Below are 25,386 nucleotides of genomic sequence, written 5' to 3'. Positions count from 1 at the left end.
ATAATTTATATTATATTGTATTATATTATATTAGAATATATTATATTATTTCATGTTATATTATATTACATTATTTTATACTATATTGTATTATATTAGAATATATTATTTAATATTATAATATATTATTTTATATTATATATTTATAATATTATTTTATATTATATTAGAATATATTATATTATTTTATATTATATATTTCATTATTTTATATTATATTAGAATATATTATATTATATAATTTTATTTTATACATTAAATTATATTATTTTATATTATATTATATTAGAATGTATTATAATTTATATTTTTCAGAACCAAACAAAACACATTTAAAGTGATCAAGTCGCTTAAGAGTCCATTCTTTCTGGGGCCAAGCGGAGGAAGTCTTTAAAATGTTTTCTGTTTCTGCCTTGTTGAAGACGGAAGCACGGGGTTCCTCAGCTGCACCTGTTAAAGAATAAAAAAAGTTATTTTACCAACCAAAATTAATACACACCATCACAATTATTGCATTTGATTGCATAATAATAATAATAATTAAAAATCTAATAAGAAGAAGAAGAAGGAAAAAGGATATGTCTAAAAATTCGTTTTTCAGCCTTCACCTCCGAGTGCTCTTAATTTTTTTCATGACCACATTTGTTTAGTGTTGTTATCGTATTATTATTATTACTATTATTATTATTTGTTATATATTTGTTGTCATATATTCTCTATGTATTTATGAATATGTTTTGTTTATTCGTTCACCTGTCGGGATTTACAGAGGTCAAGCATCGCGTGTCGCATAGGAAGCATGTGTGCTTGAATATAAATCTCATTTTTGACCATATTGCATTGATTTTCCTAATTTATTCGTTTGCTGGAAATTAGAACTGAATTTAGAAACTGCTTTGAAAATTATTTGATCGTAATAAACAAACTTAAGAACCACACAAGATTATTGTGATTTTGCGACTATGCTTGCGAATGTTCGCTGAAACGAGAAACAAATCGCTGGACGATATAACGGCAATTCTGTGTTTTAATTCTGAAATTACATTTAACTGTCTCATTTGTCCAATGATTTTGAGAAACCCCAGGGTGGTTGTAATGTAAAATGCAGTGGAGTAGCCACTACATTACAATAAGCATTTTATCTTTATAAATATCCACACAGTGTCTCTTTCTTCAAGCATTTTTCTGAACAAAGTTCACAAAGTAAAATGCCCATCAGACGCGCGATTTCAGTGCTGAAAATAGATTTAGAAAGCATGTGCTTGTTCAAACGACATAAAGGAATCAAAATGGAACTATGCTGGCACGATGGATGATTTTGTTTTTACAGGAAAATCAATTAAAAAAAATAAGCCAATCTACTGTTTTATGTTTGGTTATGCAGTTAATAATAAGACATTACTCTTGAATATTTATTTTTTAACAGTTTGTGTTTTGTCTGTTTGGTTTAGCTGAATATAAGCGGTCTTCACTTCTCAATCCTTAATTGCTATTCGTTCATCTTGTTTAATTTATAGATAACTGATACAAATTATAATAAATGAAATACCTTCTTAAAAAAACTTTTTTTTCAATAGAAATAATAAATTATAAAAAATAATTACCTATAATAAACTGACAAATTGCAAATCAAACAAAAAAAAAACAGCATTTTTTTATTTAATAGTATTTTAAATCATATACATTTTTTATCATTAAATCAAGCTGAACAATCTATGTATTTTGTTAATGATCTGTTAACACCAGTTTCAACACTATTTTAGCCTACTTTTGATTGGTTGCTGTTAATTTCCAGTGATTTTGAAATAATACTTAGATTGTAAATATTTTTAGACTTTGCTATCCGATAATGATTCACCGTTCTCATGTAATCAATATAATATTCTTCAGATGTTACTCTCAAATAAATGAAAACATTGCTTCAAAGAATTAATGTTAAATAGAGGTGCAAAAGCTTAAGTCCGCCTATTTATTATAAGATAACCACAACGTCCTCATAAAATAAATAAAAAAAAGAACACCAACAACAGTACTTGCATTAGTATGTACTTGGACAAGTGGTCAAATTCGAGGAACCGACTCTTTTGTGTTCGAAACTTCATCATTGCGCAAGTGCGCATGGTTTCCTAAAGAGCATCACAGTGAGCACGTGGAACTTCGTCGCCGCCAGTCCCCGCAGGAAAACTGAGGTACGTAGTCTGATTCATTGTTATGGATATGTGTGGTCAGTAATATATTTATTCCGTTTTGTTTTAGTAAATTTAATAAGGTAATAACTTTATTTAAACGAACAAAGCTAGGTTTAAACATGTTGCGATGACTGACTGAGCATCAAGTGGATTAATAGTGCCTTTTCAATTTCGAAGAATCTGTTCTTTAAATTTCTTAGAGATCATACGACAAATTGGATGTAAAAGAATGCATATTGTAAAAGTGCACATATACAGTAGGGCTGGGAGATTAATTAATAACCTATCCATAACCGAAATAATTCCCCACGTGGTGATTCTAACACCAATGCTTAGGTTCCACATTTTTACCTCAGCAAAGCTCAAGCGATCGCAGGCATTGTGATTAATATTCAGAGGCATTACAGATCATTAAAAGCAATAGTTTGTTTTATTTTTGATTGTTGTATGACCTAATGTGTCAAGCATTACCCACGTTTCTTCAGCGTATATTAATAATCAAATCGACTGATATTTTTTTATGTTTTCCAATTAGCACATAACATGTATATAGCTCTCTTTTCGTAAAGTGAAGCGCACACATTTTTTCACATTATGATGTACTTTTTACGCTTTATTATTATTTCCTAATTTCCAAGATATACAAGTTTTTAAACTGAAAGTAAAACAAAAACTGATATGTAAAAATTAAATGAATTGAAATAAATAAATGCAATTTGATTAAGTACAAAAGATAATACTTTGAAAATAACAATGATTCAATATTTGGAAAGGAAGTGAAGTGTTAAATTAATCAAAGTTTTGATGTAATGTTTAATCGCCCAGCCCTATACAAGAATCAACAGTTCTAAAACACTCTTGTGTATTAAACATAATTTTACAATATTTGAACAGCATGTGCTAGCTCATATAAGCTTATAAAGATGTAATGACAGTTCCATCTTTAAAATGATTGCCTAAACTGTTCATTGTAAGACATTTGACGTACCTATCACAAGTGTCCCAATATTTGTGTTTTTTAGTCCTCTTTTTTTCTCCTCCACACCAGTTGAGCTGTTTGGCTACTGGAACGAACACTTTGGAGCAAATACGCCATAACTCTAAATTTTTAGAGTTTGTCCTCCTCTGATGGATAACCTCTTTATCTTAAAAATAAAAGATGATATTAAATCTTTACAGTCAGTGCATTATGGCCCAGTTTTACAGACAGGGATGAGCCTAATTCTTAATGTAAGATGTTAAAACTGCTTTTATAAAAATGCATGTGAAAAAATTCAAGAAAACAATACTGGAGTGCATCTTATAACAGAACGATGGCAATGAGATTTTGTAAGGTATGTTAGTGCAAATTAAGTGTTGTCTGTGAAACCGGCCATGTAATAGACATGATTTACTTCACAACAGCTGTAAAATCCTAAATATTCGTACCATCTTTTCCATCATTGGATTTTCGGCTAATTGCCTTTTCCAGTTGTTCAAGGTCTTCCATTGTTTCAATAGGAAAGATGTAATCCTCAATGTCCACCACCATTTGAACACTTGGCCGAAGCAAGAGACTGGACCACTGAAGTTAGATGGTTAATCTTCATGTCCAGCTCATTAAGCTTCTCCAATATTGCCCTCTGCACAGCTCAACACAGTAGGTAGGTCCCTGCAAGCAAATTTTTTTAATACTTCAGTTTATGGTTACCTCAACATTATCTAATGTTAATCTACAGTATATTCACATTAAAGTTTTTTAAAAATGTTAGAATTATAAGACTGTCATAATTATTAGTCACAATTTGATTTTAAATGCAAAGATTAGTTTTAACATGTTAATTGTTAACATTGGTGTAAGTGGAGTAATTCACAGCTTCACATGTATAAAACATAATAATAATTATTCATGAGAAGTAACTGTCTATTAAAAAATACAAATGACTTACTCTTTGCTCTAGCCTGGTGGGTACTTGAGGTTTTCAGTTCAGAGGTTGTGACTTCTAAGGGATTGTACTGAAAATGTAACATTACCATGTTATTAATTACACACTAATTTGCTGTGTTTGCTCTAATGAAGGTTGTTGTACCCCAATAGCTCAATGTGTGGTCCCCAAAGCATCCTCTTGCTCATTTCCATCAGACATGCTCACTGGAAAAGCTGGTGTTGAGAAAGGTCAAGTTGGTAAGTTGTATTTTTTTGTATGTATGTATATATACAATATATACAAAATATATAAAAATATGTATATATACAAAAAAAAAAAAAAAAAAAAAATATATATATATATATATATATATATATATATATATATATAATTGCAATAAATGTGTTTAGGATTTTCTCTGTATAATTTAATATTTTTTTTATTTTTGTTAATTGTAATGTTTTAATCAAGCATATATAAGTATTTAGGTGACCAAACTCTTACTTTAATGGATATAATTGTTTAATAAAACTCTTTAACTCTATAAACATTTGTTTATTTAACCAAAATATATACTCTATTCACTGAAAAATAGATAACATTATTCATATTCAAAAGGGGTTTACTCGTATATGCTGAGCAATTTTTATATATGAAGCAGCCCAGCCATATTTGCAATATTTCAAATTGTATATTGCATATATATATATATATATATATATATATATATATATATATATATATATATATATATATATATATATATATATATATATATATATTTTTTTTTTTTTTTTTTTTTTGTAAAATCCAAATAGGAACTTGTATGACATATATTTAATTTGCATATATCTAAATGCAACAGATTCCAATATGGGCATGATCTTTCTTGACATTAAGATGGTACTTTTTCTACTGTTATAACTAAATTGTGTTCTCTTGTTTGTTATTTAGCTTTAGTTTTACAGTCTGGTCTAACATACAGCTTTAGTTTTACAGTCTGGACATTTCTTTAACAATACAGCCAAATGAAATGCTGAAGTATTTACCTGAAGTGAGACAAACAACTTATGTGGTGCTCTGTCTCGTTTGAAATGCCTGAGCATAGAAAACGTGTCCTCTGTTGGGTTGTACAGAAAATGTTGAAGTAGTGTGAGTATGTGCACCAATTGTCCTTCTGATTTCTTATTTAAAATACTGATTGATTTATTATTATACATTTCATTTTTTTACCTTGATTTTTCAGGTTGAGGTTTATCCCAAGTGTCCTGTGGCTCCACTTCCTGGCAGAACCTCACAGGTACTTCTGGAGATAGAACTGCAATTATTTTCTTTGGAATTATGAAAAGTTAGACGACATTTTCAATTTCAAATACCTGGTTCAATGAAGATTCAGTCTTTAAAGAGGCATGCAATTTTGGACAGAATAAGCACATCATGGAACATACAGTTTGTGCATAATTATTATGCAAGTCAATATCTGGTCATATATTTATTCTATTGACAGGGAGTCATGGCTTTTGCTGGTACTAACAATAAATAGATTAAAATGTAAGAATATGAGAGATGGACTTAAATGAACTCTGATAACTTACTGCCAGATTCTGGAACATAATATATTTTAAGAGTTACAAGAGGAAGTGGTGCTGGTCCTTCTAGATCAGTTCTCAACCTATACCTACAATGGTCTCGGTCTATTTCAGCTTGTGGTTATTTTTCAGTGGGTACACTTAGACACATTGTATCCAATTGTGTCATTCATCGTATCATTCTTTGACACAAGCTGACACATTGTACTTGCTGGTGACTCTAGGGTTCCTGATGCTTTTAAACCTAACTGTTCTAATGATCAATCAGAGGAATTTTTCAAGATGGATGGAAACTTAACTTAAAATAAACACTAAAAACTTCTTTAAACCGATACAAATGGCATGGTGCATGTCCTTTTAGCTCCTAACCTATGCCTATAAATGTCTCAGTGTATTTTGCAACACTCCTGCTTGTGATTATTTTTACGTGGGTGCAATTGATACATTAAGTCAAATTTTGTCGTTTTGACACAGAAGCTGACACATTGTATTTGTGTTGGCACTGGCGAGCTGGGTTTCATAATGATTTAAACCTAACTATTCACCTTAATTATTGCAATCTTATTTCAGAATAATATTTTCTTCTCAGCCATTTTTTGTGACTTCAATCTTCCTATGAGCGTTTCTCACCTCAATTAAAAAAAGAACTAGTGTTGCATTTTCTCCTAGCCATATAATATATATTTTTTGTTTTTAATTGTGGGTTAAATCTGTTTCTTTTTTTTGGGACCATAAAAATATATTTATATAATTTAAATATAATATAAATATATATTTTTAATCAATGTACACACAGCCCCTCATATTGACAGCAAAACAGATTTTAATTTTTTATATTTTTGCAGATTTATTAAAAATTAAAAACTGAAATATCACATGGTCCTAAGTATTCAGACCATTTGCTCAGTATTTAGTAGAAGCACTCTTTTGATGTAATACAGTCATGAGTCTTTTTGGGAAAGATGCAACAAGTTTTTCACACCTGGATTTTGGGACCCTATATATATTTCTATATTTTCACCTAAAGTGGACATTTTTCTCTAGCTTCTGTGTGTATGTTCAGTAAATCCACTTTTAGGGCAAATAATATGTTATTTTCATAGACTTTAAAGTGAAATAAATTAACACAAACATAGGGTCCTGAGAAAAATGTAAATTTTAGAACAAAAATTCAGACGACACGAGATTTTTGCATCTGAACTCTTTATATATATATATATGTACATATATATATATATATATATATATATATATATATATGTATATGTATATATATATATGTATGTATGTATATATATATATATATATATATATATATATATATATATGTATGTATGTATGTATGTATGTATGTATATATATATATATATATATATATATATATATATATATACATACATACACACATACATACATACATACATACATACACGTGTGTGTATATACATATACAGTTGAAGTCAGAATTATTAGCCCCCCCCCCTGAATTTTTTTTCTTTTTTCTTTTGGAAAAAGTATAATTTGTTTTATTTTGGCTACAATAAAAGGAGTTATTTTTTAAACACCATTTTAAGGACAAAATTAATAGCCCTTTAAGCTAATTTTTTTCTTGAATGTCTACAGAACAAACCATTGTTATACAATAACTTGACTAATTACCCCAACCTGCCTAGTTAACCTAATTAACCTAGTTAAGCCTTTAAATGTCACTTTAAGCTGTATAGAAGTGTCTTGAAATATATCTAGTCAAATATTATTTACCGTCATCATGGCAAAAATAAAATAAATCAGTTATTAGAGATGAGTTATTAAAATTATTATGTTTAGAAATGTGTTGAAAAAATATCTCTGTTAAATAGTAATTGGGAAAAAAAATAAACAGGGGGGCGAATAATTCAGGGGCTAATAATTCTGACTTCAACTGTATATATACATACATATAAATACAGGGCTTGACATTAACTTTTCATCACCAAAAGCCCTGTTTGTTTGTTAATGTCAAGCCCTGTATGTGTATATACAGTTGAAGTCAGAATTATAAGCCCCCCTGAATTTTTTGCCTCTGTTTATTTTTCTCCCCAGTTTCTATTTAATGGAGAGATTTTTTTCCACACATTTCTAAACATAATAGTTTTAATAACTCATCTCTGTTTACTGAGTTATTTTATCTTTGCCATGATGACAGTCCATAATATTTGACGGGATATCAAGACACTTCTATATAGCTTAAAGTGACATTTAAAGGCTTATCTAGGTTAATTTGATTAACTAGGCAGGTTAGGGTAATTAGGCAAGTTATTGTATAGTGATGGTTTGTTCTGCAGACTATCAGAAAAATATAGATTAAAGGGGCTAATAATTTTGTCCTCATAGTGGTTTTTAAAAAAATTAATTACTGCTTTTATTGTAGCTGAAATAAAACAAATAATACTTTTTTTCTAGTAGAAAAAACATCAGACGTACTGTGAAAATTTCCTGAATCTGTTACAATTGAACAAAAATTCAAAGGGGGGCTAATAATTGCTAAATGCTAAATAATTGCTAATTGCTAAATATTTGCTAAATGATGTTTAACAGAACAAGGATTTTTTCACAGTATTTCATATAATATTTTTTCTTCTGATAAAAGTCATTAGTTTTTTTTGGGCTAATATATAAATATATATATATATATATATATATATATATATATATATATATATATATATATATATATATATATATATATATATATATATATATATATATATTACTTTGATTTTTTTTTAAACACGTTTAAGGTCAATCATATTAGCAATAAGCGGTAAGCTTTTTTTTTTTCAATTGTCTACAAAACATACCACTGTTATTCAATGACTTACCTAATTACCCTAATTGCCTAATTAACTTAGTTAAGCCTTTGAATTGCAATTTAAGCTGAACACAAGTATAATCTATCTAGTAAACATGTATTGTAATAAAATCTGAATCTCAAAGTTTTTTTTTCAGCATCATTAAAAATTCCTGTATAAGATGCTTTAAGAAAAGGAATGTATTTATATTTATTGTTAGCTAAGATTGGAATAGGTTAAATGTAAAAAATATGATCAGAATATTACATTTAATTAAATTCAATTCAGCTTTATTTGTATAGCGCTTTTACAATGTAGATTGTGTCAAAGCAGCTTCACATAAGTGGTCATAGTAGCTGGATCAGGGTAGTTCAGTTTTAGTGTTTAAGTTCAGTTCAGTTTTTACTTATAACAGTGTAGTAACTGTAGGTCTGTGATGCCTATTCAGCCATCAAAAACTTGAACCAGCCTGTCCTGGTCTTTTGAGTTGTTATGAATGCTGTGAGATTACAGCTATTACAGTTTGTAGTATTCATGAAGAGCCAGTTACCTTGACACGTGGAGAAGGTCTCAAAACAGGCCTGCTGTTGCTTTTCCGCAATCTGTTGGTGGTCATGAACAAATGCTGTTAAAACTGATTTATAGATGTTATATCTCACATAAACATATTACTTTTTACTACACAGATTTTTAAAGCTTAGGTGTTGTTGCTTCTAATTAGCAAATTAAAGTTATTTGTGGCTATTCCTTAGAATGTAATCTTCAAGTTATGATTGTACATTTGATACATTTGAAACTAAATATACCTGATTTTAAAATGGGATTGTGATGTGAAAACTAACGCTGAATTCAAGATTATAATTAAATATATTTATCTTTGTTACTTAAAAATACTAAATGTTGCTGTTCTTTTGCTTTTGAATTTACATTTAAAAGCAACGTGTACTTTGGCAACTTACTTGGGATTTTTTTTTGCAAATATTTCAGATTCAGAGATATTGGAAGTGTACCAAGATTGTATCCATTTTTGGGAAATCTTGTCAAAAGATGCTGAAAGAAACAAAGTATGTAACTAAATTCATGAAAGTATTAGTCTATGGAACATCACGAATTACTGATTTTAATCTTTGTGTAATGTTTATTTACAATGTGTCTCATCCTGCTTACCCAACTCATGTGGAATTCTGGCCTGATGCTTGGTCCAACCTTTTTCTGGTTGTGGTGCCTCCATCAACCGGACACTCTTCAATATCCTGTCTATCTTTTTGTATAGAGGCTACCATGAGTGACCCTCTGAGTACTAAAACTTTGCTACAGATCCGGTACTTTCTTCATGAAGGAGCTCCACCAAGAGGTACATTTTTGTTTTTTTAAAACTGCAAGAACCTAGGCCCCCATAACGTTGAATAATTAAATTTGAGTTGTTTTTGTGCAAATACACAAACTACATTTTGTGCAAAATTATTATGCAAGTTAATATTTAGATTGTATTTTTAAGCACATTTTACCAATTCCAAACATCAATCTTAACCACTAGTATTTTTGTATTAATCATTTATAATTGTTATATAATTGTCCGTCAAGACTGGAAGTGAAAAAAGTACAATGTAAGTCACACTGTATTTCATTAGTCAGTTAGTTGAATTTAAGTTCTCTACATGTCAACTAATTTTCAGAAGATTATAAGCAGACTGTTAAGTTGGGGTTAGGGTTAGTGTAAGTTGACATGTACTTGCAAAGTTTCTTATAGCCAGTTAAATGTCTGTTGAAGGAGCAGTATCAACAGATACTGAGCAGACAGTCTACTAATACTTAAATGGACCATCAAAATAAAGAGTTACCTAATGCAAGAACTTGTGTAAAGAAATTCAAAATTGTAATGAAAAAGTAATGACTATATAAACATTTTTGAACCATTGTTTTCGGACTTATCATTTTATGTAGCATTTTTTAGCATTTGATTAGCATTGCATCCTTTTTAATAATTGTCAATTTTAATAACTTGCTAAATAATAGTACACATTTAAATAAAGCGTTTTTCACTTCTTGCCTTCGTATAAAAATATATATTGGTTATAGTTGTGAGTGAAGTTTGGAATTTACAAAATGCTCTTGAATAAATATCATCTTGCATGATGATTATACACACTGCACTATACAGTATATATTAAAATAAAAAAAGGTAAAAAAAAAATTGGTATAGGAAATTATTTTGTGTGTAAAAGTGGAACTGAAACAAAATAACTGCCGCAAGGGACTAGGAAAGCTTTTGCCTCAATGTTCTCAATTTTGCAGAGCTGGACTGGTCCTGAGATGACATCAACTTGGTAGATGCCAAGTGCGGAGGATGGAAGGGGATAGTCAAAAAAGAGTTCATGTTTGCTGAAGGTAGTGTAGGTCACGTAAATGTCATCATTTTCTGAAAATATGTTTTCTAGCTTTGAAACCTTTCCATTAATGTAGACAAAACGGTTTGCCTGGTCCAATTTCAGAGTGTATGACTCTGTTTGTAGTTCTTTGAACTGTGAAGCTCCAACAAATGACTCCGGTAGAGGGCCAGCAGCATGCGGTTTTCTGAGCACTGGTGCCTTGTTTTTGTCTCTTTTTTTGTTACAGGTGTGCAGTTCTGAGAACCTTCTCACGACTTGACTTAACGGACATGAAGGTTTTCGTAGAAGTTTCTTCAGCTTGTTAAGGTGATTCTCGTAAATGAACGCACTGAAATTGTCAAGGACACCATGGTGTTTTGCATCTTCTGCCAGATGGACAAGACAGTGGACGTTATAAGACAGAAATTTTGGACCGTATAGCTGTCCAAAGTGTGTCACAAACAGTCGGAGAATATCATTGGCATAGTCAATGTGATCACCAATTAGGCTGTCATTGCAAAGGATGAAGATTCCCACAAAAAGCAGCAGGAAGTTTTTGTATGCTTCAGTGGTGAGCAGGTCTTTTAGCATCACAGGGCCTGTGTACAGTAAGAATTGCCTAAACTCAGTTGCCTTCCATCGATCTATTTCTCTGACTGCTCTTGGTTTGCGTGCAAATTCTACAGGCACGTTCTTCTGGGCACTGACTAACCGTTCTGACAGCACAGATGCTTGAAATCCTGACAGCCTGCAAGTTAGAGGGCCCAGTCGAAGCCAAAGGTGTAGAAGCCGCCTCATGACACCAAGGCACACAAGGTGCATGTAGTCAAGGGGGAATCCAGAAACCATGTCCAGGGAGGTTTCCTCCAGAGGTGAGGTGCCATGGTGGTGGTCTATGTCAGTCTTATTTCTAAAGCTCTCATCATTTCTTAGAGGCATGTCAGTTCTAGGAAATGTCATCCTGTTCTCCAGGTACACACCATCCTGTATGCACTTTTCACATCCATGGTAACCTGCATGGCCTTTCACTTTTTTCAGAAATGCACGTGCAGGTGCATCACAGATCATAGAGGTAAGCTTGACTGTTAACTTCAGTCCTTCAAATTCAAATCCATTTCCTAACTCTTTGATTTCAGAGATAAAGTCTTTGAGGTATTCGTCCAGGGAGCTTGGTTTGCTGTCACCACAAAATAACCCTATTGTTACAGGCTCCTCCTGCACCAAGTTTTGTACTTTGCCAAGAATGGGCCAGAATTGAGTTGATGAACTTTTGTATAAAGGAAGACCATCAATGCTCACCTGGAGCTTCAAATCTGTTGTGTTCCTCAAAATGTCCTTGTTGTCATAGAGGACCCCTGAAATGGATTCCAGTAAACCAAAATGGTAGTACTGGCCACCAGCTTTATTTTGCATTTCTTTTTTTGAACGCACTGTTCCTAATAACATCCTTGCATCTTTAGGAAGACTCAGATTATGATTTCGAAGGATGCTGAGTAAGGAATTTAGTGCCACGTGTGTTATTTTGTTTTCTGTTGCCCAACTTGCCAAGTCGTCGTTAAGAGAACTTGAATGCAATTCAGTATCTGCATCAGAGTCCGACTCTGAGTCAGATAGACTAATGAATGATGCACTTGCCATGGTGTTGCTGCATTCAGGTGCATCGACATAAGACAAACAGTCCATGAAGTCAGTATCATCTTCAACAGTGCTGCTTGTATCTGTGCCATCATACTCATCCCTCAACGGTGATGCTGATAACATATCCATTGATTGAAGCTGTTTGTCCACCTTGGCTTTGGCTTTTCTTCGCAGTGTCCAGTAAGACTGTTTTTTGCAATCCATGGCTCTGAGATATTAACACACAAAAAAATGCATTGCCCTAACGTGCAAAGCCAACTACATACAGTGCTTTTCAAATGCAGTATTTGTAGATCCTTACATCACATACTCTGGATATAGCTTTTACATGTAATTGAACTCATTATAAAATTTAAGCTTGTTAAATTAAATGGAGATTAATAGATGATAGACAACCAGAATATGCAATGTTATGGATCCCCAAGATTGGAATTTGGAACTACTTTCTTAAAGACAAATTACACATACCTTATTATTGAGTGTGTGAGCTTTTGATGTAGTTGTCAGGAAAACTCTGTAATTAGAAAAGAGATAAATTGGTAAGGTCAGTTTCGTCGTTCTTATAATGCCTAGAAATAATATAACAAAGCTAAATAAATGTGTAATCACTTTTATGGAGTAAAATTTGTTTAAATAAGAACTAAACTCCTTAAGAATGCCTATATTCTGCTATTCTTTAAAATTAAAAGTTTTTTTTTTGTTTTTTATCTTGCCCAAAATTTAAAGTTACAGTTATGCTAGAAATTACAATTTTATTACCATTTACTCACCATTCACTTTTTTTAACCTGTATGATGTTATTTCTTAGGTTGATTACAAAAAACGATAGTTTGAAGAAAGCTGGAAAATTGTAACCATTGCCTTCGTTTGTATTTGTTTTCCTGCCATAGAAATCTATGGTTACAGGTTTTCAGCTTTTTTCAAAATAACTTTTTCTGTGTCCAACAAAAAGATGTAAACTTGAAATTTGAGGGAGAGTAAATACTGAGTTAATTTTCATTTCTTGGTGAACCCTTTACTGCAGGAGACAAATTGTTATCATAACAAAATTTGAAGGAAGTTAAGATCAACCTATTTATTTATTTATTTATTTATTTTTATTATTTTTTACTAAGATATGGGTTGAGTTGTGGGGTTTGAAACCAGAGGTCTAGGGAGGGTTATGTATTCTAAACTATGCAGATAAAAAAAATCTCCTAACAATTGTTACTAATGTTATTCTTAATATAAGTCATGGAATGAGTTTTTTTTTTCTTTTAAAACAGGAAGATTGTTCTATATTCAAAGATTTGTTACTGTTCGCTGATCTTGAGGAAAGTTCCCAGGAGATTTATTTGTTTAATGTTTTAGGCGAATGGCTACAGGATAATATATTTAATTTAATTTGGATTTAATTTGATATTTAAATCGTTGACACTGTTTTATATAATAGAACTTAAATGGCTCGAGAGTAGTTTATGATCATGACTTTAAAGCATATCCTTATCAACAGGTGGCAGTAATACGCCTTTCTATAAATCTGTATGCCAAACGCCAATGTTAAGAAGAAGATTAACCACTTCCACGAGCTTCACGCCACGGCTTTTTACAGGTAAAGTAATTTACTTTTTGTTTCATGGCATATTTATCCTACATAGTAAATGTGTGCGGTCCTAACGTGAGGTAATGTTAAAGCAGGGAATGCGGTATTGCGGAGAAAATTATATATTTTATAGGTAAACGCAGTGTTCGTAAAAATTGTTGAATGGGAAAATGGTAAATGCTGATCACGCTTATATTATAAGCCGTTTTCATCTGTATTTGGCGCTGATCACTAGTTTTTCCACTAACAAAAATATTTTAATATGTTGAAATGACTTGTCAAAACTAACATTTATAAGCTTGCTTTTGAAAGTTGTGCAAACTTTGCAGGACCCTACTCCTTCGAGCGAGTCTGTAATCATGGCATGTTAATAAAGACCGTAGTTTCGTCCTTAAGCATTCAACAGCGTTCACGCGTTACTTTTCTCATCGCTGTTGGACCAAACAAATCAGTATTTTCCCGCTCCGGCCTGCAGTTGGGCCACGTCATTTCGATTATTTACCATGGTTTACTATAGATAAACAAGTAAATACATATTTAATAAAAATGGTTGATGTAGTTATGCCATCGTAATCATAGTTTTTCTGTTTTTTTTAATAGATACGCATTTTAAGCTTTTCAGGTAACGTTAAGTACTTTTTAATAAATGCGCTAATAATCATGGTTTTACGGTACAAAAAAATCCTTGAATAGATGGCACATAAGTAATCTTGTGTCGGAAGGCTGACATTTAACGTTAATAAAACTAATACTTACCAACAACCGACAAATGAACCTTAAGCTTAACCGAATAAACAATGGAAAAAAACGTAAATATGTAAACAAACGAATAACCACGAATGAACAAGATCGAACAGGATTGTATGTACAAATTAATGTATTTACAGAATATTCTTAAGCTAAAAAGCCAACTATTGTAAAAAAAATAAAAATAAATAAACGTTGAGGATGCTCTCTGTCATCTGTTTGCTAACTGCCGTTGGTGATGTGACGTAATCGCCTCACTACGTGTCACCCTCACCCAGACTTGAGCAGGGTAACAGAAATGTCCTGTATAATATAAATGTCTAAATTGTTAGAAATTAATTAATTTGTTAAATATATGTATTTTTATTTAATCCTATTATTAATATTATTATTAGTGGTTCAAGTGTGAAGCGCTGAAACCCTAATGTTTTTGTTGTTTTGTATTATTCCTGTTTTCAACATTATTATTATTATTATTATTATTATTATTATGGCCTAGTTTTTCACTAATGAATAATCTGTCCATAAAAAAACTACATGCCATACACCACATTCTCTACGTATTTCTTTACTACTGTTAACTCTTCAGCTGTTCTGTCACATTTTTGGTAGTGTGAAAAGTCATCACTCACTGTACATAATATTAGAATGTCATTATTACAATGACCCTTGAAACGTGCTACAGTGAGTACAAAACTATTACATTTACCAAATAAATGTTCAGGTTTTTTTCTCGTAATGTTAAGTGGACATTCTTCAAAAGCAGTATTAATTATTTATTTGTGTGTAATATAAAAGGTTATTGTTTTATGTGATTTGTTTATCTTTAATATCCAAATAATTTGAATAATTTTAGGGGTGCAAATTTCCGATATCAGGAAAAATATTATTTGTTGATTGTATTATTATTTTTTTCAGGTGTTTTTGATTAAGTTTCTTAAGTATGTTTCCCCTATCATTGGTAATGTTGTGAATGCATAAAAAGTACTAAATTCCTACATTTAATTCATGGAAACATTAATTAATGAACGGTCATGTACTAGAGAGTTGATTTTAATTTTTTGAATTAGCGTATATTAACATAAAAATATATCCTTACCTGTCTCATGCAGAATTCTGTTCTGATGTTGAGCTGTGGTCCCTTCATCCAGACGCTCTTCGAAAACCAGTCTCTTTCACAGACATCAGGTACTTTTTTTTGTGTGTGTGTGTGTGTGTGTGATTTAGTATCACGTGATAACTTGCTACATAATGTCATATTCAATGTGCAATATAAGGCTTAAAATGTTACAGTTAAGGGTATGAAAATTTCTTGAACTAGAGCTGCAGAGTTGTATGAAATAATCAATTTATTTTTTTTGGGCTTATATTAAAGATTGTGTGTGTGTGTGTGTGTGTGTGTGTGTAACATTTGGAAATAATTAAAATAAATATAGACTAAATCAAGACTAAACATATCTGTAAAAAATTAAAAAAAACTGTGCTTTTTTGTTGTTGAATCAAATGTAAGAACTCTGAACCAAAAATTTTATATGTCTCCATATAGTATGTTCATAGTAAATATCAGAGATAACAAAAGTACATGCATACTTAAGTACAAGTTCTCCTGTTAAAAATGTCAGGTAAAATTTGAAGTATTGATTATACTTTTGTAAAGTATAAAAAGTAAAAAAAAAAAAAAAAGTAAAGAAGGATGGCCTCAAACATGTACACAAGTTAAAAGATTCTAATAACCTGTTTTAGTTTCATGCTTGTAAATATATTGCACATCATATATACATTTATACAAAAAAAACAACAAAAAAAACTTGCATTACATTTTTAAATTTTTTTTACCTGATAATGCCTATTTTCAGCAGGAAAGTAGCCAAATACTAAAGCTCTGCAATCCCAATAGCACTTAAAATGTTGCTCCATTGTCTTGGCACAAACTCACAACCATCAGGTGCCAGTCATGTTCTTACACTCTTAAATTTAACACTTAATTTAGTCTGAAACATTTTTTTCTTTTGCCTTAAATTTCACTATTTTTTTCTTCTTTTTTTTGCATTTACCCTCCTATTGACTTATGGGTCAAATAACGCCAACATTTTAACAGCAGAAAACAAATACCCTAAACCAGGGATCACTAAAGTTGCAGTCTGTTCTGTAATGTTACGCAGAGTCAGTTTTTTTTTTTTTTTTTTTTTTTTTTGCACGTTATTTTGACAATACAAGGCTTTCCCAGTTTTTATGATGCACACAAAGATTCTCTTTTCTGGCTATGCTACATGCTTTTTAATATTAAGCTATTTTCTTTAAACCATAAATGTATATTTTCCTGCCATGGGTTTATTAATAAACAATCCCTCGCCTGAACTTGCCGCGAGAGAGATTGATTATTGAAAGCACATAATCAGCAAAGAAAAATCATATACTCGTACACAATCTTTAAAATAATTAAATTTTTAAAAATTTGCAAATATATAAGTGAGATTTGTGATACAATTACACTAAAGCAATCCTTAAATCCTTTCCTCTGAGCAAAATAAATCATCCATCTGTATAGTAGAGTAGTGGAGATACAACAAAAATGTAATTTGTATATTTTTCTTGGAAAAAATGTATTTTTGAAACTAATTTAGTTTGCTATATTTTTTTACTTAATTTTTATGATTCTTTGTTCAGTTATTAATAAACAAGAATAATGAATAACATTTGAGTTCATGCGCTTCCAAACAAGTCCGCTATAAACACTTTCCGCTATAAACACCTTAATATTTTAGAAGTTTGTTCAACCAATAATTGATCTTATCCAGCCGTGTCCCACCCATAAGCAAGCTGTAAATATGCATGCAGCCTATTTTTTGATTACCTGACCAGCGCATTAACAGCAGCACCCACTGATATAACCAAGAAATTATGAGCTCCAAATTTGCACAGTGTTGTCATCCACGTGACTGAACTCGTCGTGAAGATGGGGGAAAATTAAACATGCTAGACTTGCTGCGACGATGTCGTGAAGGGTCGCAGACATGGTATCGGTTGAACTATGCCACATTTCACGAGAAGAAACGATTGAATCTTGTCACGACGCCCATTTGTCGTTTCCGATTCCCTGCGACACCCTACGTCAAGAAAATCGTGCCTAAATCGTGTAATCTGAAAGGGGCTTAAGTCAAGAATACAGCATTTGTAACTATTTATTAATTGATACTAACAGTTATTAATGTAGAGTTCATGCTTAAAGTAAATTCATTAAACTCATGTTTAATAAATGATTCATGGTGTAGTGTTACCAAATATCCTGCTTCAACATTTATGAATACTGTCTTGCTAAAAAAGCTTCCACACTTATTCAGGTACATTTTAGCATTAAAAATGCACCCTTTACTGTAGTCAAAAAAAGAGTGTTGACCACTGAGTAAACACTGATGAAATGCTACACACTGATGAGGGAAAACATGAACATTCAGTTTGTGATGAAGATATGGTTGTTTCTTTGTGATTAAATAGATTTGAAGACTTAAATATAAATTTCCTGGTTTATTTTTCGAAGTTTAATGAAGCCAACCCAATTTTGACCCAAAGGACAAACAGTGAAGACAGAATTCTAGGCAACATAGTCAAACAGCAGCAGATTTTAGCAGTTCCCTTGATTTAAGTGTTTGTTTTTTCAGAGTACTGTGGATATTTTACATTTATTATATCTATTCAATGCAAAAAGCAGCATACAATGGTGTAGGTTTCCCTTTAACAGTTACATCCTACTGTTTCTACTGTAGCATAAATGTGGCTAGAATAAAAGATGAAAAAATTATGTATTCCCTTTTTTCCATGCCCTAAAAAATATTGGAATCAGAATACAGAACTGATAAGAACCCGTTTCGCTAAAATTAAGATGATACCCAATCCTGCACAGGTGCGATTACAACCTTTAAAACTTTTTAAATTATCTTTTTTACCGTGTGATAAATTCTTGATCCTTTGAATTATAATCGCATGCGTAAAAATACACGTACAGTAATTTCGATGTTCTAAAATATTTAAACTTTTAAAATCAACAGTGTATATATGTATAATGCTAAAACTGTAAGAGTGTAAATTTAGAAAGTGGGAATTAATCAGAAATCAAGGAAATAAATTATATTTTTTGTTCAGAAAATTGCACATTTATTTTGTAGTTTTAGATTAAAAGATCAGAGAAAGCATGTACAGTACATACACAGTAGCTGAAAAAGGACAATTTCTCAAGCATTTAAAAGCCAGGTTTAACTGGTAATGTGCTTCATTTACCTATGATCTGATTGACCTAAATGGATCCGGTGTAATTGGCTTCAGTCATATTTCTGTCACCGTCTCCATCTTTCTTAGCCATCCTTGAATTTCTCATGCTAAACTTCATGCATACAGTACGTGATCATAGGTTAGGAAAGCAGGCACGGCACGCATGTATGCTATACCAAAAAGATAAATTGATGAATCAGCAAGGGGCTCAAATTGGGTAATGACAAGTAACATGAATCATGTCACAAAACACATCAAGACAAAAGTAACAAACCTGTTTTACATGTGTAATGAGTAGAAAGTACAGGTATTTGTAAAAATGTAAAGCGTAAAAGTAAAAATTTGTCAAAATAATTAAGTACTGATACCTAACAAATCTACTTAAGTACAGTAACAAACTATTTGTATTTCATTTCTTTTTCTCATTTTTTAGTTGTGCCATTTTTTTGCGTCTATGCTTTAAAAGAGACAAAATGAAAATTGTAGCCTTTGTTTTCTATGCTTTTTGCAACATAATTTGCCCAGATAACTGCTGTAAATCTCAGCTTATGTCCATTGAGGTTTAAGGAATTTTGGATGGAGAGATTTCCATACTGAATCTCACTGTGTTTTTCAAGTTCTCTGATCTCGGCAGAAGTGAATTATAGACAATGGCCCCCTAGACATGGCCTTGCTACAGAAGCTCTGCTCATAACTATGATGCAGCCCAAATAAGTTTTGTAATACAGACTTTCATATCAGTTTACACTTTAGGCCATGTACATTTTGTAAATTTGTTTATTAAAAATAATAATAATAATAATTATAATAATAATTAGTTTTACTGCAATCACCTTGGTTTATTAATTTGTTTTAATAATGTTTTTCATACAGACCCTTTACTGTATTAAGCTGCATAACCTGTTTAGATAAAAAAAAAAAAAAAACTCAAATGTCAATCTTACAGATTTTGAATGTGGTTTTAGTACTTGGCTGCATTGAATATTTGCTTATGACTAGTAAACAATACAGTAAGTTTGTGTAGAAACTCTTATTACCAGAATGTATATTGTTACAGTCCGTCTATAATAATTTTTTTGTCTATTTATCAGGGTCCAGTGACTACTTTTGGGGGGTCTGCAAACTTCCAATGAGGACCATTGACCAATTGAAAAGGATTCACTCAAGGAGGGATTAAATGCCACCATCTCACCCCAATACCTTGGAAATTATGGGTCAATTATTGGGTGATGGCTTTTCCACCACCAAAACGCTTGTAAATAGTTGCCTAAAACACATGAATAGTTAATTGTTTTAGGCTGGAACCGTTTATTTTAATTTCTAATAATACATTTTAAAATATAATTGTATAAAATGCCATGTTGTTTTATGTATTGTAAATAAACAAGTCATTCAGCACCATTTCAGTAAGTAACTAATGTCAAGCAGTTGTGACTGTTGCGCATAATTATTGTGATGCTGTATAAAGTAATATCAAAGGTGACAACATACTTGCCACACAATTTTTATATCAATTGACATGACAAAAGTGCAGTTGAGGCATGACAATGTCAAAGTTGCATCAACAGCAGCTTGTAAATGGGATGATTTTGAATTAAAACTTTCTTGAAATTATTATAATTTTAATTGGTGTCAATGATCCCTTTGATGCAAATTCGAGTGACTATTTACCTCACAATCGCATAACATGTTGTATTTGGTTATGACAAATGGGGAAAGTCAAAATTTGTCAGCAACTTGTACAAACTGTTCTGCTTGATTTTGAATTATCTGCAGATTAATTTGGGCATGCATTCATGGCAGCTTGGTGTATGTTTCAATCATGGCTATCAGCTTTTACAACAGTACTGCAAAATAAATTCTCAACATCTGAAGTGGATCTTAAATGGAAGTTCTTTTCTACTTAACTTCATTTTAAAAAAGTGTTAAGTCATGTTTATCAATTTGATTTATTTAGCACATCTGTACATACAATACAAACACCAAATACATCTGTGCACGGTCGTATATTATATGTGTTCACTGGCCAATGTTGTGGATAATTTTGTAAGACTTTTTTTCTCTCTTGTAAATAATAGTATTTTATTGTCTATCACAATGATCATTTAAAATAATCTTTTCATTTGCAACAATGTATAAACTGCCAAAGGTTAGTGAATTTTGTGAGGCAGTATAAATTGAATTTAGTTTGTATAGTGCATTTTCTTAAAAGGCTTTTTCCTTTTCATTATCAAGGTTTGTTTGTTAATTAATTTAGCAATTGTTGGTTTTGGCTTATTCACTTGAGGTTTAATTATTTTGAGCAAAATATGAAAAAGGGTTGTCTGTGTAGTACATCACTTTTTTAAATCCATGGCATGGGTCGGCTTTAAATGGCAATTTTTTTTTTAATCACCCTTAACCGAATTGTTACTCAAATTATTAAGCTTGTATATTGGACTTGAAATGGCAACTATATATATATATATATATATATATATATATATATATATATATATATATATATATATATATATGTATCTATATGTATATGCTTTTAGCAAAATAACACTGTCGGCCAATAAAAAGCAGGTAAGAGTACTGCTGTTCTTTATTTATTTATTTTTTTGCATATACATTACTCAACCTATTGATAGATCATGAAATCTAACAAAAACAAAACTCTAAAAAAAAAGATATAAGGCTGTGTGCATGATGGGTCCAAAATGTGTTCGTGTGTTTGGATGTGTGTGTGCTGTACTGTATTTTTATTTCTTATGAAAATAAATTAAATTATTAAAAAAAGTTTCAATAGTTATTAATTCTGTGAACATATACAGTTTTCATTATTCTAACTAAAGAAGCAGTGCATAAAATAAACTGGCAGTACTAGACAGTACTAAAACCGGCATAAAAAAATAATCAAGCTTAAAATTTGAACGTCATGAATGCTAAATACATTATCAGTGACATTGCCTTAAACCCCATGCGTCGTGACATCTCTGACAGTAAACTAATTTGACACATTGACATTTCCTCATTCTAGTTCAAGCTGCTATGGTCGCGTCTGTTGTCAGCTTGCCTCGGTAATTTCAGGAGTCCAAGATTCGTCGTATAGACGGCGTATAGAGGTCAAGAAGACGGCTCCTTAACAAATGAAAACGTTCGATCGAATGCGATGTTTAGCAGATGTTACGATCTTTCAAAGACGTCTCCGCGACGTACGTGTGCTATCTGGGTCTTCATTGATTGCACATTCCACCAGTAAAGCTGCGGTCACACTAGAGTTTGAGCTTGCGAAATTCTGTTGTACTGTGCTGTGAAAAGGAGCAGGATTAAACATGATAATTAGACTTTTATAAATGCAAATGATTGGTCCATATTTTAAATTTTGTCCGGAGAGGTCATGTTTTGATCTTCGATTGGTCTCACGCAGGTCTCATGCAGTGATGCGATTTCGCAGATCAGAGTTCACCAAGCTTGAACTTTCCAGAGCAGCGAATTGAGAAACTTGTTACACAAGATTGCGTTGCCGATCTGAAGCATTCGCGTGCGTATTAATGGAAGTCTATGGGGAGAAAAGAGCAGTGTGACCACAGCTTAAGAGCAGAGCGTGAAGCTTTAATTGGCAGAGTGATAGCACAGTTTTGCTTAAAATATTGCAATGCACAGAACTTTATTGGTGACATAGCAGAGTTCAAACGAGGACAAATTATTGATGTGCATCTTGCTGGCGCATCTGTGACCAAGACAGCAGGTCAGCAAACCACCAAGAAGAATCACATCCAACAAGAGTAACTGTGGATGAAAAAACACACACAAAAAAAAAAAAACACGAGGATGATCTGATGTGGTATTGGCCACAAAACAAGGCTCTACACCATACTAATAAATTATTGTGGTCTAAACCCCAGTGTTTCAGTTTCACTGTCCAAAACCTGTAAGTTTGATATACCAGAATTTTTCATAATAACAGAAGAAAGAAACTCATAAAAGGTTTTAAAAATTTGAGGTTGATTAAATTATTAAGTAAGTTTCACTTTAGGTTCCCTAAGCCTTCAATAAATTGTTCAAACTGCAAGATCTGAGGATACAAATGTTACAACTTATTTCATAAACCATCTAAAACTGATGAAAATATTTTAGAATTTGGTGCAATTTAATAATAATAATAATAATAATAATAATAATAATAATAATAATAATAATAATAATTTTTTATAATGCGCTTTTCTCATACCCAAAGCGCTAACAGGCATACAAGGCAAACAAAGCAGAACATTAAAAACAGTAAAAAAGAAAACAATAAAGCAATAAAATATGACCGATTCAATACAATTGGATGATAAAATTAACAAAAATAATCAATCTAAGTTAAAAGTTAAAAGTTGAAAAGTTTCTTAAAACATTCTGGAGAAACAGCATTCCTGATGCTGATGGGTAGGCCATTCTATAACTTAGGTGCACTGTACAAAAAAGCACAACCACCAATAGTCTTCAGTTTACAGCGTGGCTGATACAACAAAATAGCAGATGAAGAATGAAGACTCCGGGTGGGAGTGGCCAAAGTTACCAGGCCACAGATGTAGTCAGGTGCTACCTAATGCACTGCTTTGTATGTTAAAATCAGAGTCTCAAAATCAATATGTGACTTAACAGGAAGCCAGTGAAGTTGCTGAAGTACAGGAGTTTAAGAGACAATACACTCAACAATGTGTGACTATATGAAGATATTTTAAAGAACGCTTTTGTGAATCAAGTGAAAGTCAGTGAGGTCTAAAACAACACTGAACTCCTATGACTTACATTGTATACTCCAAAACACACAGAACATTATCATGTCAAGCAAGGTCTATGAAGCAAGGTCTTGCTTACTACATATTAGAATAAATCACATCTGCATTCACAGAAATGCATTCTGTGCCTGAAAAAGTGTTGGCTTTTGGACTTGCCAAGCAAAAATGAAGCCTAAATGTCAAGGAAGTATGAATAGCTAGCTTAGTGTACGCTGTTATCTTTTAGCACACAGGTCCTGCAAATTACCTGCTGGCTCAGACATGCACCATCAGCTCTATTCAAATTCTTCTGAATCCCCCTATGGTGACTCTATAGGCAAAGACCTCTAGTGTGAATGTCCACTGAATATTTCAAGAGCTTAGAAATGCTGATTCAATTTAATACTACTAACCATATACAAAAGCAAAACACTGTTTACCAAAACCTGACAATCAGACGATCAAAAGGAGACAATCAGGATCTGGTCAGATAACTCGTTTCTCCTTCTAATGCATGAGCGTAAAGCGAAATGCATGTTTAGAATTAGAAGTTGAGCGTCTTACCTCCATTTATGCAGAATGAAGCCTGGACACTGCTCTCCACACACGTTGCATGGCTGTCCTCTTTCTAGGTCATCAAGCACAGTGGGCTGCAAAGGTTGAGAAATGGTCCAGGAGTTATTTCTCATATCAGCAAGTTCATAATTTATGCTCTAAATCTGTGAAATGTAACTGATGTCAAAATATCTGTGGCAAATGTATAGGAATGAATGCATGCAAATCATTAAGAACATCAAAATATGCATTAAATCCAAACATATCCATACATTTCTTGGTATTATATTGTGAATTAGGGCTGCACAATATATCGTTTCAGCATCGATGTTGCAATGGGATCCTTCGCAATAGACACATCGCTGGATATATGCAATGTTGAGTTTGTATTATAATTTATCATTAGCGCGTGTTTCTAATGCCAATGATTGTATTTTAAAAGCATTTAGGTATAAGAAATTGTACCATTTGTGGCCTTAACTACAATTAATTTTATGAAATTGTTTTTATTTTTATGATTTAATTACTGTACTTGAATAATGTTAGACTCAGGAAATGATAAAACACTATTTCAATCGTATCATTGTCTTGATTATATTTACAGATTGTTATGCATGAAAATAACTCACAACATGGGCAAATACAGAAATGCACTGCAAAAAGCACAGACCACAACGAAATTTTTGTCAGGGGATTTCAAAAAGTTTATAGATTGTTTATTAGATTTTATGGAGGTGTACTCCCACTGAAGAATTCCAAATTATCTAACATGATACATCTTTCCAACTAAAGATATTAAGTCATCTGGTGAAGTTGTATTCATAACACAATGTGAGATTTCCCAATAGAGTGCAGCCCTAATGTGAACACATATTCATATTTCAATATCTCATTGAGTAACTGAGCAGCTGTTCGGATTCTGACCAAAAATAAAGCACTTTCCTTAACATTCAAGCCAT

General features: G+C 31.8%; 2 protein-coding genes and 3 long non-coding RNA genes across 5 annotated transcripts in view; 2 read left to right on the top strand and 3 right to left on the bottom strand.

Moving 5' to 3' along the window:
• prickle2b (prickle homolog 2b) overlaps positions 1–25,386 on the bottom strand; it is a 211,650-nt gene that overhangs the window by 185,704 nt on the left and 560 nt on the right. Inside the window, exon 2 of the mRNA XM_087271905.1 lies at positions 24,437–24,522. Within this exon, the coding sequence (XP_087128031.1) occupies positions 24,437–24,522 (86 nt within the window). The remainder of the gene's footprint in view (positions 1–24,436; positions 24,523–25,386) is intronic.
• LOC147841765 (uncharacterized) lies at positions 313–3,749 on the bottom strand. The gene is made up of 3 exons (XR_015502525.1): positions 3,618–3,749; positions 3,178–3,334; positions 313–450 (listed from the first exon to the last, which is right to left on the bottom strand). It is a non-coding gene; the product is annotated as an uncharacterized LOC147841765 (long non-coding RNA).
• Positions 2,129–11,980, top strand: LOC147841764 (uncharacterized). Its single transcript, XR_015502564.1, has 10 exons — positions 2,129–2,189; positions 3,690–3,832; positions 4,249–4,353; positions 5,121–5,248; positions 5,343–5,396; positions 9,790–9,870; positions 10,812–10,904; positions 11,133–11,456; positions 11,572–11,757; positions 11,858–11,980. It is a non-coding gene; the product is annotated as an uncharacterized LOC147841764 (long non-coding RNA).
• On the bottom strand, positions 4,266–15,108 carry LOC147841763 (uncharacterized). The gene is made up of 8 exons (XM_087273589.1): positions 14,862–15,108; positions 12,992–13,037; positions 9,684–12,731; positions 9,476–9,566; positions 9,067–9,118; positions 5,330–5,402; positions 5,146–5,216; positions 4,266–4,329 (listed from the first exon to the last, which is right to left on the bottom strand). Exon 3 carries the CDS (start codon positions 12,725–12,727, stop codon positions 10,724–10,726), a length of 2,004 nt encoding a protein of 667 aa, XP_087129715.1. The 5' UTR covers positions 12,728–12,731; positions 12,992–13,037; positions 14,862–15,108; the 3' UTR covers positions 4,266–4,329; positions 5,146–5,216; positions 5,330–5,402; positions 9,067–9,118; positions 9,476–9,566; positions 9,684–10,723.
• LOC147841762 (uncharacterized) lies at positions 14,065–20,992 on the top strand. Its single transcript, XR_015502531.1, has 3 exons — positions 14,065–14,114; positions 15,965–16,040; positions 20,210–20,992. It is a non-coding gene; the product is annotated as an uncharacterized LOC147841762 (long non-coding RNA).

Source organism: Danio rerio, chromosome 11 (assembly GCF_052040795.2).
Source record: "Danio rerio strain M-AB ecotype USA chromosome 11, GRCz13ab, whole genome shotgun sequence".
NCBI classification, from domain to species: Eukaryota; Metazoa; Chordata; class Actinopteri; order Cypriniformes; family Danionidae; genus Danio; species Danio rerio.
This window is presented reverse-complemented; position numbering and strand designations above follow the sequence as displayed.

Coding starts and splice junctions, on each gene's coding strand:
- LOC147841763 (XM_087273589.1), bottom strand. CDS start 12,727: ATGGATTGCAAAAAACAGTCTTACTGGACACTGCGAAGAAAAGCCAAA.